Consider the following 15,345-nt stretch of genomic DNA (forward strand, 5'->3'; position numbering starts at 1 on the left):
TGATGGTGCAAATAGGCGTCCACTGCGAGTGAAGCCACCAACCCCTCCAACATTGTCTACAGCGGAGCTACCAATGTCAATGTCTTCTTCGTTAACTTTCTGCCCCTGGCAGTAGATATCAGCCCCATAGTGCCACGGGATAGCACTGTCTTTCTCATACGGAACAGGTCCTGGTACCGTGATGGTGATTGGACCAACCAAAGTCGGTTGAGGGCTGTCAGAGTAAATTGCGACTGGTGCTGAACTTTCGATGTTCACCGCCGCTGGTTCTGTACTTTCTGGGAAATATATTGTTGTCGGAGCGAGTCTCTCGGGAACATATATTTCTTCAGGAGTGAAATAAAACGTCACCGTTGATACATCATTCTTCACCGGACGGGCCTGATCGAACTTAAGACAACCTTCATCTATCAGCTGCTGAATACCCCTTCTCAAACTGTCACGTCCGTTTTCGGCAGCTTGACAATTTCTGTATTCTTCCCCACAGCCCGGGAAAATCTGTCCTTTCAGAAGTCGGTCTTTAACCACCGATAACGAAGTCTTCACCTTAGTCACATCAGAAACCAAATTCAAAGTTTCCCCACTATCAACAGCATTAATCCTCTGCCCGCCGTGAGCCGGCATCGGGTTCTGGATAACATTAGGCACCGGAGCAAAATTGATAGCCTGGGCATCTCTCAAATCTTGTACCTTTAACTGGAGAGCCTTGCAATTATCTGTAGTATGGCCAGGTGCGTTGGAGTGAAAAGCGCATCTGGCGTTGACATCATAACCTCTAGGCAAATTATTGGGATCGATTGGTGGGGCCAGAGTTCTCAATGTAACCAGATTCATGTCAATCAGCTTGGGAAGTAATACTGAATAAGGCATTGGGATTGGCTCGATGACCCGGTCCGTCTGCCTTGGACGTTGTTGATAGTGTCTCTGCTGACCCGGATTACCTCCTTGTTGTTGATTGTTGTACCTGGGTTGTTGTTGCGGATGATATTGCGGTTGAGGAACAAGTGTTGGAATAGTGACTGCGGCCACTTGATCTTGATAATAATTAGGGCGTCCTTTACTCCTGCCTCTGCCGACATACACAACGCTTGCCTCGCCTTCTTTTCTTCGCTGACCGTTACCAGCAAACGGTCTCTTGGGACCTGATGGGTTGGAAACACTATTGTCTTGAATTCAGCCCATCTTCAACAGACTCTCGATTCTTTCTCCAGCAATTACTATCTCTGCAAAGTTGATTGACGGGCAAGCAGCCAATCTCTCAATATAATTGCCTTGAAGAATGTTCATGAACATGTCCGCCATCTCCCTTTCAGACATAGGGGGTTGGACGGACGCAGCAATCTGTCTCCAACGCTGAGCATATTCTCTAAAGGTCTCCTTGGCAGTCTGGGACATACCTTGCAACAAGGTCCGATTTGGAGCCATGTCCAAGTTGTATTGATATTGCTTGACAAAAGCCTCTGCCAAGTCTTTCTAGCTCTTGATGGTAGTACGAGACAAATGAGAATACCATTCACGAGAAGCTCCAGTTAGACTATCTTCAAAATAGTACATCCACAACTTTTCATCTTCCGTGTGAGCTCCCAACCTTCCCAAATAAGATTGGAGATGAGTGCGTGGGCAAGAAGCCCCGTTGTATTTCTCAAAAGTAGGGGGTTTGAACTTGTGAGGAATCCTTACTCCCTGAACCAGACCAAGATTTGTGACATCAAAGCCTAAGGAATTTTGAGACTCCAAAGATTTGAGCTTCTCAGCAAGCTCATCCATACGGCGAGTGGTCTCGAGGGCCTCGTCGTGCAAAGAAAATTGATCATACTGATAATCTTCAGTAATGGGGTGCCCGTTAATCCGAATTCCTTGATTCACATTGTACCTTCCGCCAATACCATTTCCAACATTCCCTATGTTGCCAACATTACCCGGGTTTCCATCAGCATTTGCGTTACCCGCGTTACCAGTGTTCACAGGGTTATCAGCGTTCCCAGGGTTACCAGGGTTTCTCTCAGCATTTAGTATCTCCACCTCAGGCCTCGGTTACCCAACCAATTCCCTCAACTTTTCTTGACCTGCTGCCATACCAGTCATCAATGTCATGAACTGATCCATCCTTTCACGCATATCAGCCAGCTCTTTCTGTACTTGGTCCATCGCTAGTCGTGGACGGTTTTCCTTTGTCGGGTATCTGTGAACTCGCTTGGGACCAATAACTGCCTGATACAGGGAACAAACATTAGACACTGCGGTGACACTTGCAAAACAGACAAGGGTTAATATGCATGGTATGCGATGCACTGCTTGTTCAGTTTTAAGGCACCCCCGTTTTGAAAGGGAATACCCTGCAAATGAATAAGCATGAGATGTTGGATGCAAATATGCAGATGATGTTATGCAATGCAAAGGCATGTCAATCAGAATTGATGGATCCGCTTGAACATCTGTCAGGTTGCACTTCCTGGAGAGAAATTCACTGAGGAATATAATACAACCCCAAAACTCTGCTCCAGAAAACCGGGTTGGTTGGAGGTTAAGGTTTCCTGAATTTAGCCCACCCCTCACTGGTAGGTTCTAAGAACAGAAGTTCGTCAGCTTCAGCCCTTCAGTCGCGAATAATACGTTTACCACTGAAGGTTTGGCATTATTACGGGATAAAAGACCTCCACTGACTCCCCTCAACAGGACATCCTAAAGCAAGTTCCCAGTCTCGGGGTCCTCGGATTGATCAGCGAGAATGCGCCCACCAGAGCTAACATAATCACGTCTCGGAGGAGAGACCTCGACTGAGTTCTCGGGAAATGGTCACCAGAGTCGACGATTTCTAAAGGAACACCATGTCGTTACGGAACATCCGTAGGATATAATATATCCAAAAGAAACCTCGTCTGGGTGTGGTTCTTCACGAACGACTTAACGTAGCAACATGCCACGCAAGCCTCATGATCATCCACTCTAAAACCTGTGTGTACACTCAAGCCGGGGTAATGGGCTTATCTCTCATAGAACATCCCATCCCAACAAACAAACAAACAGATCCAGCAGATATAGCAGGTGAATGTAAGCAGGTAAGTAAATAAAGGTACAAAAGCATGAACACCCAATAAACAAGAAATCACACAAGCTAGGAGAGACTCGCTTAGGGAAGATGGACCAGCAAGAGGTCAACTTCTTTCAGGTCCCCAGCAGAGTCGCCAGCTGTCGCAACCTGAAAAATACAGTGCGCAAAAAAAACAACCGGCGAAAGAAAAAGACAGAAGAGTCGCCACCGTGCGTTATTCATCCCAAAGGAAGGAAAGGAAACGCTCGAAGTAAACCTGAAAAAGGAAAGGACAAGACGGGGTCTCGCAACCAAATCTTGGGTTCGGGAGTCGGTTATGCGAAGGGAAGGTATTAGCACCCCTACGCATCCGTAGTATTCTACGGGATCCACTTTTGTAGTTTTCGTCTAAAGGGTGTGGGTTTATCTAATGTACTATTTACTAAAAAAAAGGGTTAAATGAAAATGACTCGCGCGGATGTCGCATCCACTACATACGTATCTCATCTGAATATGAGAATCAGAGTCTTCGTAGCTCGGCTGACCTATGGGTTGGGGGATGTGTTTTGGACGAACGACGTCACTACGCAATCTACCGGATGCTCGACCTTTGGAGACTTACTCGCCTGTAGTAGAAGGAGTAAACGTGTGTTATGGAGAAGAAAAATCAATGAAGGGTTTGTTTGCATTGTAGGAACGCGCATGCAAAAGGGTAATGAGGATAAGACCTCATAGCTCTTAACCCTGGACAAAGGAACCTGCATAAAGTAAACACAAAAACATTGCCTCCTATCGAGGTCTTCCAGCTAGGAAAGCAGTAAAATGCGGGAAAAATATAAAAGTACCACACGGATAAAGATCCGAAGTAACAGCAATTAAAGGAGTAAGAAACTCAGGGATCTCCCAAGCTAATGCCATCAAAGAAAGGTGAGTCAGTACAAGTAATCGGAATGAAACCTCCAGGGGTTATCCCACAAATAAAGTGGAAAACCACGCAAGTTATCCCTGCAAAAGTCATGTGCCTTCACAAAAACTCAACAAAAGGGTTAGTGAAACAAGATAGGGTAACCAAGAGTTGCCCCCAAATCAAAATGTAACCACATGAATCATGCTCTTTCAATTCACAAAAAGCTCACAAAAAGCAACCAAGGGTAGGAGGCCTAAACCTCTTGTCAAACACATGCATCAAAAGGGTATCAAATTCACCCATAATACCTCATACATTTAGAGCATTCAAATTAAAGGCATAAAGATGATGGATATAGGGCAAACCTGATTGGAGAGCTTGATTGAAATTGAGTTGCACCCGTGAGGCAAAGGTGATTCTGTGCAGTTGAGTTCCCTTCAGGGTTTGGACCCTGCTCTGAACTCTGTTAGCTCTTCTCTCACTATCTTTTTCCTCAGGGTTTTGTTCCAAGGAAACCTCAGAGTATTTTGCTTTTCTTCCTTTTTCTCAAGTGAAGTCTTGGTATTTATAGACTGAATTTCATGGTTTTGTGGGCTCAAATGAGAGAGACCCAAGTCCAAATTTTTTTATTATATTTTATTTATTTTTTATTATTATTTTTATTTATTTATTTTTTTTGTAAAAAATTATTTATTTATTTATTTATTTATTTTTTCCATTTTTTTTTTTTCGTTTTTTTTTTCCGGATCTAATTCTGATTGATATGATGAAATGCAATATGAAATGCTAAATGAATGCATGAATGAGGAGGGCAAATTTTGGGGTGTTACACTTCAATCCCATGTTTATGATTCTTTCACTATGACATCTCAGCTGACTTCAACCTTGTTGGTGACTGGGCAATATAACTTATAAGCACATCTAACGTGGTAACCTATAAGCAACATGACTTTGCTTATGTCATCCAATTTCCTTCTACTGGTATATGTTTGTAACATATAGAAACAAACACCTTGAAATGGATGACACTTTTCTTTCTTAAAGTGGCAATTACTTCACCCCATAATTTCTTTGGTAGATTATTCTTCTTCAGCGTGTTCCTAGTCATGTCAAGCAGAGTTATATTTCTCCTTTCAACAAGACCATATGTTGTAGAGTGTATGGAGAAGTCACCTCATACTAGATATTGTATTCCTCACAGAACTTCTTGAACCCCGTTGAGTTGAACTCATCTCCACCATCAGTTATGAGGATCTTCAACCTTTGTCCATTTTGATTTCCATCTTTCAGTTTCAACTTCTGGAACTCATCAAACACCTCACATTTGAAATTAACGAGTTCTATCCATATCATTATTGTTAAATCATCCGTAAATGACACAGAGTACTTATTCCCTCCAAGTGAAGGCACCTCAAATGACCCACATACATCAGAATGTACCACACCCAAAGCATGAGTTACTCTTGGAGGCACTTCTAATGAGAATGACAATCTTGGTTGTTTGACTCTCATGCATATATAACATGATTTCTCTGGTGCACAATCTTAGGAATTCCATGTACTAGATTCTTTAAACCCATATGCCCTAAACCTCTGTAGTTCAGATGCCATAATCTCTTGTGCCACAACTGACTTCCCCCTTCAGTATTTCTTTCACTAAGGCATTGAGTGCCTGTTGTTTCAACATTCACCTTGAATGTCCTATTTCTTCTTAGTTCATACTGTATAATCAGCTTATGATTAAATTTATATAACTTAGATATTTTCCTTCATGGTTACTGAAAAACATTTTTCAATCAGCTAACCTACACTCATCAGATTGCTATTCATGTCAAGATCATACCATACATCCTTGATCAGTATAATTTTACCATTATTCAACTTAACTCTGATATTTACCATTATTTTAGCATTTAGATACTCATCATCAGTACATCTGATCTTTGTCCTTTTACCAGAGTCAAAATCAATCAGTCATTGCTTATTTCTAGTTAGATGACTTTAGTAGTCAATGTCCATATACCAGTTCACCGTTGATCCACCTACATTATTAGATGCCATTAATATCACATGTTCATCATCAGAATCTCCTCTGGATATGTTGGCTTCTTCACCTATGCTAACCTTGTTTGACCAAGAATTAACAACAAAATGGCCAAACTTGTTGCAACTATAGCACTGAACCTTCCTCTTGTCAAACTTCTCATTTCCCTTCTGAACATTCTGATGTTTCTTATCAAAATTGGAGAGTTTTGACTTATAAACACCACCACCATACTTTTTCTTGTTCTTTAGCCATGCTTTCTTCTAGTTCTTCTTTCCAGAAGAAGCTTTTAGAGTCTGAGCCTTCAGAGCATGTTCAATCTCATTTTCAGAGTTTCTTTCAATCAGACACAACTTTTGTGCCTCTAAGCTACTCTAAAGATCTTCAATTCTCATGGTGCTTGTATCTTTAGAGTATTATATGGCTACAAATATGTAATCAAATTGAGGAGTAAGTGATCTCAGTACTTTTCAATGATTACTTGTTCATAGAGCGTTTATCTATAAGACTTCATCTCATTTGTGATCACAATTACTCTAGAGATGTAATCAGGCACTTTCTCATTATTCTTCATGCTGAGATTCTCATATTTCTTGCGTAGGGACTACAACTTGTCTTTCTTCACTGATGTATCACCATAATAGCACCGCATCAGTGTATCCCATATCACCTTCGCCATTGTCGAATAAGAAATTTTCTCAAACACCTTTATATCCATACACTAATAGATATAAAAAAATTCCTTCTGATCATTCTTCCATGTTTTACGTTGCATATTTCTTTGCGCTTCTATTGTATTTTCTACAACCGGTGTGTAACCGTCATTGACGAGATCAAGAACATCTTGAGCTCCAAATAATACACACATCTAAATCGACCATTGATTCCAATTCTTTCTGTCGAATACTGGAAGCTTAGTGTTCAAGCTACCATTCCCGCCATTCATATTTGTTCTTGTGAAAATCGCTCAGTTCTCACCTACACTCGTGTTTCCCAAACCCTGAGAATCAAGATTTGTGATTCTCTCGGATTTCAAACTTTAATTCAACGCGAATTTAAGAAACGAAATCAATCACACACCTCATTACACTCATGTTTCTATGTGAATCGAACCAAAGCTCTGGATACCAACTGTTGGAGTTCAATAATGAACCTCTATCAACAATGCATAAGAATTGGAGAAGATACAGAGGAAATAATGAGGAGAGAGAGAGAGAGAGAGTTTTCTAACTAACTTTCTTAAATTGGAAATGTGTAAGATTCTGTTACAAATTCACTTTCGTTTGAGTTTTATACAAAGACTCCAATGAAACTCAAATTCAAATGAAATACAAAATCAAAATCAAATGCAAATGCAAAACTAGAATGAAAATGAAACTATTCTTGAATTTTAAATTACATTAAACATCCACCACCGGTAATTAAATCAATCATCATGAGCACTTAAAAAAAATATCATTTTAATCATGAAATCATTGACAAAGTTCAAATATACAACAAAAGAAATTGTTATACTTGCAACAAAGACATAAGCATATAAAACTCGATTTGGATCTCTGCATTCTCTTGTCTGTTGCTTTGACTCCATCTTCATTCATTATCTTCCTAAGTTAATTTCACTTGTGCTATTTATCGTTGTCGTTCTTTACTCTTATTTCAGTTTCTGTCATTTACCACCAAAATTTCCATATGAGTTTAATACGTTTTGACTTAATTTTACATATATATATTTAAAATATTAGACACATATTTATTGTTACATTTAATTTCATCGAATTAAAATTATATATATATATATATATATATATATATATATATATATATATATATATATATATAAAAGATAATAGACTGACTAAGTTATTAATTAAAAATGTCATTTTATATCATTTTAAATGTATTAACTAGTGGAATCATTAATTCACCCAAACTTTTAATTATAAGCTATCAATCATTAGGTATAAATCATTAGTTATCAGACATTAATTACAAGCTATCAATTAAAACTCTTATGAGTCGGCCAAGGATCCAATAAAAAAAGATCATATTTGCTTCAGATCTAAAACATCTCAACCACCCCTCATATAAAATAAACCTCAAGTGAAATAATAAAATGTGTGATTCAATTCACTTTCATTTTGACATTACCTCTTATTTCTTGGGTGAAAGTGTGAGGGGTTAAGTCTCATATTGGTTAAAAATATGTGGAATGTTAGATTTATAAGAGAGATAGTTTATTTGCTTAATGTTTTAAGATTTAGAGTGAAGTTTTGATGTATCTCTTGTTGGTGTTATCACACCTTGCGCATGCAGAAGTTAATTGAAAGAAAGATAGAGAGAGTATTGGAGTGGAAGAGAAGAAGAGAGAGTAAAGAATATTGAGTGAGAAGAGAAGATTGTTATTAAAGAGAGAGATTACAAAATTACACAAGTAATTCTTATATATATATATATATATATATATATATATATATATATATATATATATATATATATATATATATATATATATATATATATATATATATAGACACACACACACAAGTAGTAACTAACTAACTAACTAAGTTTGAATTAATACACAACATGCTCCTTTAATTCAAACTTTCACCAAGTGATACACATCAAAAGCTGATACTTCAGACTATGCGTCTTCAGACTTCAACCAATCTTTAGAAGTTGCTTCAGACTCTACTGGTTCTGAAGTAGTTCCCACCTCTGACTCCTTTAGAGGCCGATGGTTCAGAAGCTATCAAAGCTTCAGAGGCCAAGTTGCTCCATCCTCTAACTCCTTCAGAGGCTGTCGTTTTAACGGCGAGGTTGTTCCAACCTCTTACACCTTCAGAGGCTGATGATCCAGAAGCCATCAAAGCTTCAAAGGCTAGTGATCCAAAAGTTGTTCCAACCTCTGAATCAAATTCCACCATTCCCATATCTATCTTCAGCTTAGAAAATTGTTCTCCTTTTACAGCCTTAGTTAAGATACTAACAATATGGTCCTTGGTAGGACAATATCTCATTGGCAATCTTCCTTTGTTCACTTGCTCCCTTATTTAATAAAACCCTGTTTTAATCTTCTTTGATCTTCCATGAGAGACAAGATTCTTTGCTAAGTTTATTGCGGATTTGTTGTCCATAAGGAGCTTTATTGGTACTTGAATGTTCACACCAATTTTAGTCAATACAACTTCAATCCAAGCAGCTTGACAAGTAGTTGAACAACTAGCAACATATTCTGCCTCACAGCTAGACAAAGCCACAATAGGTTGCTTCTTAGAGATCCAAGATATTGGAGCTCGTTAAAACTTGAAGACATAACCTGTGGTACTCCTCTCGTCCAGTCTGTCACCACACTAGTCTGAATCAGAAAAACCTATCACCTCTTCTTTGCTTCTCTTTCTTCCATATGAGAAGAATACAATATGCCTCAAAGTTCCCTTGATGGATCTTAGTACTTTTTTCGTATACAACATATGAGAATTCCTTGGATCATGCATGAATATGTGTAATCCTCTTACAACATAGTTGATATATGGTCGACTATTACATAAGTACCTTAATGATTCAATCATCTGATTATACATGACAACTTCTACACTTTCTTCATCATTATCCTCTTTTAGCTTCTGACCTGATTCAACAGGAGTCACAACAACATTGTAATTCAACATGTTGAATCTTTTCAGCAAGTTAGTAGCATACTTTGTTTGATGCAAGATTATTCCACCTTCTTTGTATAGAAAATCCATACCAAGGAAGTAGGACAAGTTATCTAGATCTAACATTTCAAATTCTCAATTCATTGTACTATTTAAGTCTTTAATTTCCAGTTGAGATTCTCCAGTTATCAAGAAGGCATCCACATATAAACATACCAGCAATAGTATTTCACCTTGCTTGTAATTTACTTACACATCATACTCAATTGAATATCTTTTAAAGCCATGACTGATGAAGAAAACATCAATTCCCCCGTTCCAGACTCTTAATGCTTGCTTCAAAACAGACAAAGCCTTGTATAGTCTATACACCACATGCTCTTTTCCCTTTACTTCAAAGCCTGGAGGTTGAGACACATATACTTATTCATCAAGAGGACCAATTAGGAATGCATATTTTGTAAGAACATGATTTGGTTATGCATCTAACCTTATGTTTTGATGATAACCTGTAACGATTCTAATGATCCTCCGATCATTTTTGAAGGAATTCAGGTAGTACTCTAGTGATCCTCAGGTTGCCGCTAATGAAACTTCTGATGAAACCCCTTGATAAAACCCTCGATGAAACCCTGGTGGAACCCTTGATAAAAAAAACCTTGATAAAAACCTTGATGAAACCCTGATCGAACCCTTGATAAAACCCTTAAATGTAACCCTTTATGAAACTCTGATGGATCCCTTGATGAAACCCTGGTGGAATCCTTGATGAAACCCTTAAATGTAACCCTTGATGAAACCCTTGTGGAACCCTTGATGAAACACTTGTGGAACCCTTGATGAAACCCTGATGGAACCTTTGATTACTTTTATGGAACCTATCTCGTATGAGGGATAGGTTGCTAAGTTGGGAATATGAGTGGTGAAAATCTGCTCACTGGCCGGTAACGATCATTCAAGATGACCTACTATTGGGTAGATTCTCTTGAAGACTCACCGTGAGTGAGCTTACTAAGGAAATCCTTTATTGAAAAGGCTTCGCGTAGATATGATTTACCGGGGAAGGCCAATAAATATTCCTACGTGGGAGTTGTACTGGTATAGCTGGGGATATGAGAATTCAATCGTCATCAGTATAAGAATCGGTGCTTAATAAATCATCATTGGCAAGAAAACTGATGTAAGACCCAAAGTAGTAATAGTGGTATAAGAATTGAAAGAAATAACAGCGGTAGAAGAACCGTAAAACAAGATGCTAAATGGTGTAAGAACCGTAAACTGAAATGACAAATGGTGTAAGAACCATAAAAATGAAATGATAAACGATGTAAGAATCGTGAATGAATGACAACGGCGTGAAAACCAAAGTGGGTGACAACGATATAAGAACCAAAGTGAACAATGGTATAAGAACCTGAAGTAAAATCAATGGTGTAAGACCCGAAGTGAGTGACAATGGTATAAGAATCGAAGTAAAAACAACGGTGTATGAATCAAAGTGAGTGACAACAGTATACGAACCAAAGTAAAAACAACGGTGTAAGAATCAAAGTGAGTGAAAACGATGTAAGAATTGGAGTGAATGAATGATAACGGTGTAAAAACCAAAATAAAAATAATTGTGTATCATGGTACTTGTATACTTAGGGAGAGATCCCTATTGGGATTTCGTGGGGATTCTTAAATCAAACTCTCACTACTATGGTATTCGAGAAGTAAATGTAAGAATGGAGTGAATGAATGTTAATGGTGTAAAAACTAAAATAAAAACAACAATGTATCATGGTACTTGTATTCTTAGGGAGAGATCCCTATTGGGATTCCATGGGGATTCTTAAATCAAACTATCACTACCATGGTATTCAAGAAGTAAAGGTACCATGGATAAGACCAGAGGAAGAAGGATATTATCTTGGATGATACTAGAGCAAGAACTTCTGCTGGGGAGTTCTCTGAGAAGAACGGTGTAAAAAAGAGATCGATAAAAGAACTCGATGTCTCTACTGGGGAAGACTGGTGTCACATAAGATGACTGTTTACTGGGGAATAGGTTTCCAGGCGAGGTTCCCTAAGGAGCGCGAGTTCTGGGGAAAGTCCTAAGAAATCCATTCAAGGATCTGGTGTGGGAATTGTATATCATTAGGGCATACCAGGGACTGCGTCGCTAAGTATTTTCTGCTTGTGGAATGAGTTCCAAAGATACTTGTTAGGAGATTGTTCTTAAGACCGACTTACTGGGATGAATAGTAAGAAATTTTTTGGGGAGAATCTTGGACGAAGATCTATCAACGACTTAAATATGAACTGATCCGGGCTCTTATGATGAGTCCTTAGCCTATGTTATGTATCTATATTATGCATGTGTGTTATGCCACATTATGTATGCATGTTTAGAGTCTGTATGGCGTAGTGGTCCACATTCATGGATATGATATTCATGATATGAAGCATGAATGCAATGTCGTGGATGATCCGTCCATGAATGATATATTCTTTTGAAGAATAAGGCTTATTTTCTTTTGGTGAAGGGTTAAATGGGATCTTCAGAAAGAGGCTTTTGAAGGTTGGTTTTTGGAATTTTTATTGAGGATAGGCTTTAGGATTTTTGAGACGTTGATTGAGGTTTAACTCTTTGGTTATGAATGTTGGGTGCCAAACAAGATCAGGCTTTTCCGGGAAATGCCAAGTGAGGTTGGACTTTTTGTAGGGTATTGAATTTCGAGGGAGGTTGGATTCATCACTTGGACTTTTTGTAGGGTATTGAATTTCGAGGGAGGTTGGATTCATGTTGTGGGAATATGCTAGATGAATGAGATGATATGCATGATTAGATGCTAGAGTGAAGCAGCATGATTGATGCGTGATGATGATTCAAATGTTTCAACAAGTGCCCCTGTGGTGAGTCGAGGATTGTTAAGGCTTAGAGAGGTTGTTTGTGTAACCAATCTATTTGTCAAAGGTGGTAGGGTATTACGTTAACATGACATCCCGATACTCATTTCTAACTTGACGGTTTTTGGTGTACAGCAGATCTTGTATGTGCATCTTAAAAGTATTGAGAGGGTTTGTCCCTGCAGTATCCTATAGTTTCCTCAATCTGTTAGGTCTTTTAAGAGATTTGCTTAAATATAAGTTTTGAAGCAGCTTGTCTATACCATGAACTTGAGACGACTTGTTATTTTATGAGCCTTGGAAAGATTTGTCCTTGACTAATTGACACTTGGAATGATCTTCCCCTGATGAATCGTTTTTTTGAAGCGATTTCTTTTGATCAATCCTTACAGCGATCTGCCCCAGATTAATTGAGCCTTGAAGGCTACTGCCCTTATTTGTAGGTGTTCTGAAGGATTTGTTTGAAAAGGAACTTAGATCGTGTCATGTTTGGATACGACCTTGGTATGAACTGCCCCCAGTATTTGGATCTTCAAAAAGTATGCCCCTGATTAATTGGTGTTTGACCACTTCTAGGAGTGATCTGCCCCATGTCACTAGGATCTTCATATGATATTTCCCGAGTTCAGATAGTCTTAAAGCAATATGCCCCTGATTGATTAACTTTCATAGTGATCGGCCTCACTGTGCCCTTGAGTTGGTATGCCCTAGTATGAGAGTATTAAAAAAGTATGCCCCTAATCATTAGGGTCATGAAGGTGATGTCTAAAGAGGAAATTGGATCTCACCATGTTGTGATACGACCTTGACATAGTCGGCCCTAGTATTTAAATCTTTGAAAAGTATACCCTTGACTAACCAACTCTCAGAGTGGTTGGCTTTATTGTGCTCTTAACGTGGTCTACCCCAACACGAACCTCTTGAAAGCTTTGCCCCTTATCATGGGTCATGAAGGTCATTTAACATCGGTGAGTCAAGTCTTAGGATATTTTTCCCCTAGTTAGTATGATCTACAGATGGTGTGCCCATGATTATAAGGATTTGGCCCTGATCAATAGGATTCTTAGGTGACTTGCCCCTAGTCATAAATGTCTTGAAGTGACATGCCCCTGATCAGACCATTGTTGATATTCCTTTGATGCTAAGTATTCATTGCGAGTAAAATTATTCCCTTTTGAAAAATAATTCTAATGCAATGCATGTGCAAGTTTTGAAATCGAGAATTGCTATTGAAAAAGGATATGGTGTATACAGAAGATATCTAGCCACGAGGTTGGCACAAATGAAGTTGTGAAAATGCGATTAGCAATTATGTAACAACATTTGGAGTCAGTTTAACAATGATTTTTTCGAGTATGCTTTCATAGTGAACCTAGCTTCAATTATGACTTTTTAAAAGTTATAATATGGCCTGGTTCACGGTTTATGAAACAAAAGGATTATAAGGCTCAATTTTTTACTAAGACCCACCCCTTCTTCTTGATGATTTCCATTCCTAAATCTAATTAATCAACAAATGCATTCAGTTACAAGAGAATTTTGGTAGATGATGATGAAGGCAGATGTAATGGTTCAAGCACTGATGAGATTCATTGATAGTTTTTGAGGTGGAAGTCACCTACTCCCGCTTACAAGCTTGTTTCTTTTCTGTTTCTGCTTTTAATCCCTACTTTTGCATGGACCGATTTTTTTTTTTGAATTTGCGATCTATCGGGATGTCCTAACTTTTGCCTAAGTCATTTTTTTTAGTTTTTGACTTAGCGGACTCTTTTTGAAACATGATGCCTTAACTTTTGCATAAGTCAAATTTTCAGTTTTTTTTATTTAGCGTAGTTTTTTTAAACAACTCTTGTGAGATTTTGCTTGTGATTCGGAAGTTCGTGTCTGCCATGCTAACAGTGCAAGAGAACAACTATTGTGAGCTTTATTCTTTCACTGCTTCCTCGATGTTGGATGATGTGTTCAGGAAGAAGATGTGCTTGAACCTATTATCCATGTGATTAGATAGAATAATTCTCTTGAGATCAGAATGCATCATTGACTTAATTGAAAAACTACCCTGCCCCTGGTTAAGATTTAGGGTTTTTATGAAATGAAAAAGAAACACCGATTTCTGACTCGAGGGGGTTGACTACTATTTATCTCCTTATTTCTCTAGTGTTTGGGAAGTGAAATAATGTCTTACATCGTTAGCCAAATCTTACTAATAAAAGTATACATCAACAAATTCAGTTATTTTATTTACATCATTCTCTTGCTAAGTTTGTTAATAGGTGGGAAGTGAAAAAAAAGGTGTGAATTTTTATTTTTTATTTTTTATGATGGCATAAAGAAAGAGTAAAAACGAATGGATCGATTCAAAAAATATGCATGCCCGTTTTATTAAAATTACTTTTCAAATAGTACAACTTTAAACAATAAACAAAACTTAGCAAGAAAGAAATTACAACTGTAAATGACAAACTCTATTAATCCTAGAGGTGAACTTCCTTGGATCCACCGACTTTAGGTCATGCTTCTTGAAGTTCTTGCACTTTGTCAAAGTAGGCGTGACAGTTCACCAATGAGACTCCTCATTCGAAGGTCATCTGCTTATGGTCGACCAGGTCTTGGACTTTGTGTTCACACCCGACGTTATCGTCATAACTGGAAGGATATGGACGACGAGGAGGATCACGCCGTTGTAGTTCCACTAGGGAACTTTTGAGTAAGTTGTGATGAAGTGCACAGGGATGTTGCCGAAGTAGATACTGTTGCAGACTTTGTTGTGGATGCGTCATCCAGGGTTTCTGCATTTGAGGCTCTAGGTAGG

General features: G+C 38.4%; 1 protein-coding gene across 1 annotated transcript; it reads right to left on the reverse strand.

The window, feature by feature from the left end:
* Positions 1-9,335: 9,335 nt before the first annotated feature.
* On the reverse strand, positions 9,336-9,767 carry LOC127095363 (uncharacterized mitochondrial protein AtMg00810-like). The gene has a single exon (XM_051034066.1). The coding sequence runs from the start codon at positions 9,765-9,767 to the stop codon at positions 9,336-9,338; it is 432 nt and encodes a 143-aa protein (XP_050890023.1).
* Between the last annotated feature and the right edge of the window lie 5,578 nt (positions 9,768-15,345).

Source organism: Lathyrus oleraceus, chromosome 6 (genome assembly GCF_024323335.1).
Source record: "Lathyrus oleraceus cultivar Zhongwan6 chromosome 6, CAAS_Psat_ZW6_1.0, whole genome shotgun sequence".
NCBI classification, from domain to species: Eukaryota; Viridiplantae; Streptophyta; class Magnoliopsida; order Fabales; family Fabaceae; genus Lathyrus; species Lathyrus oleraceus.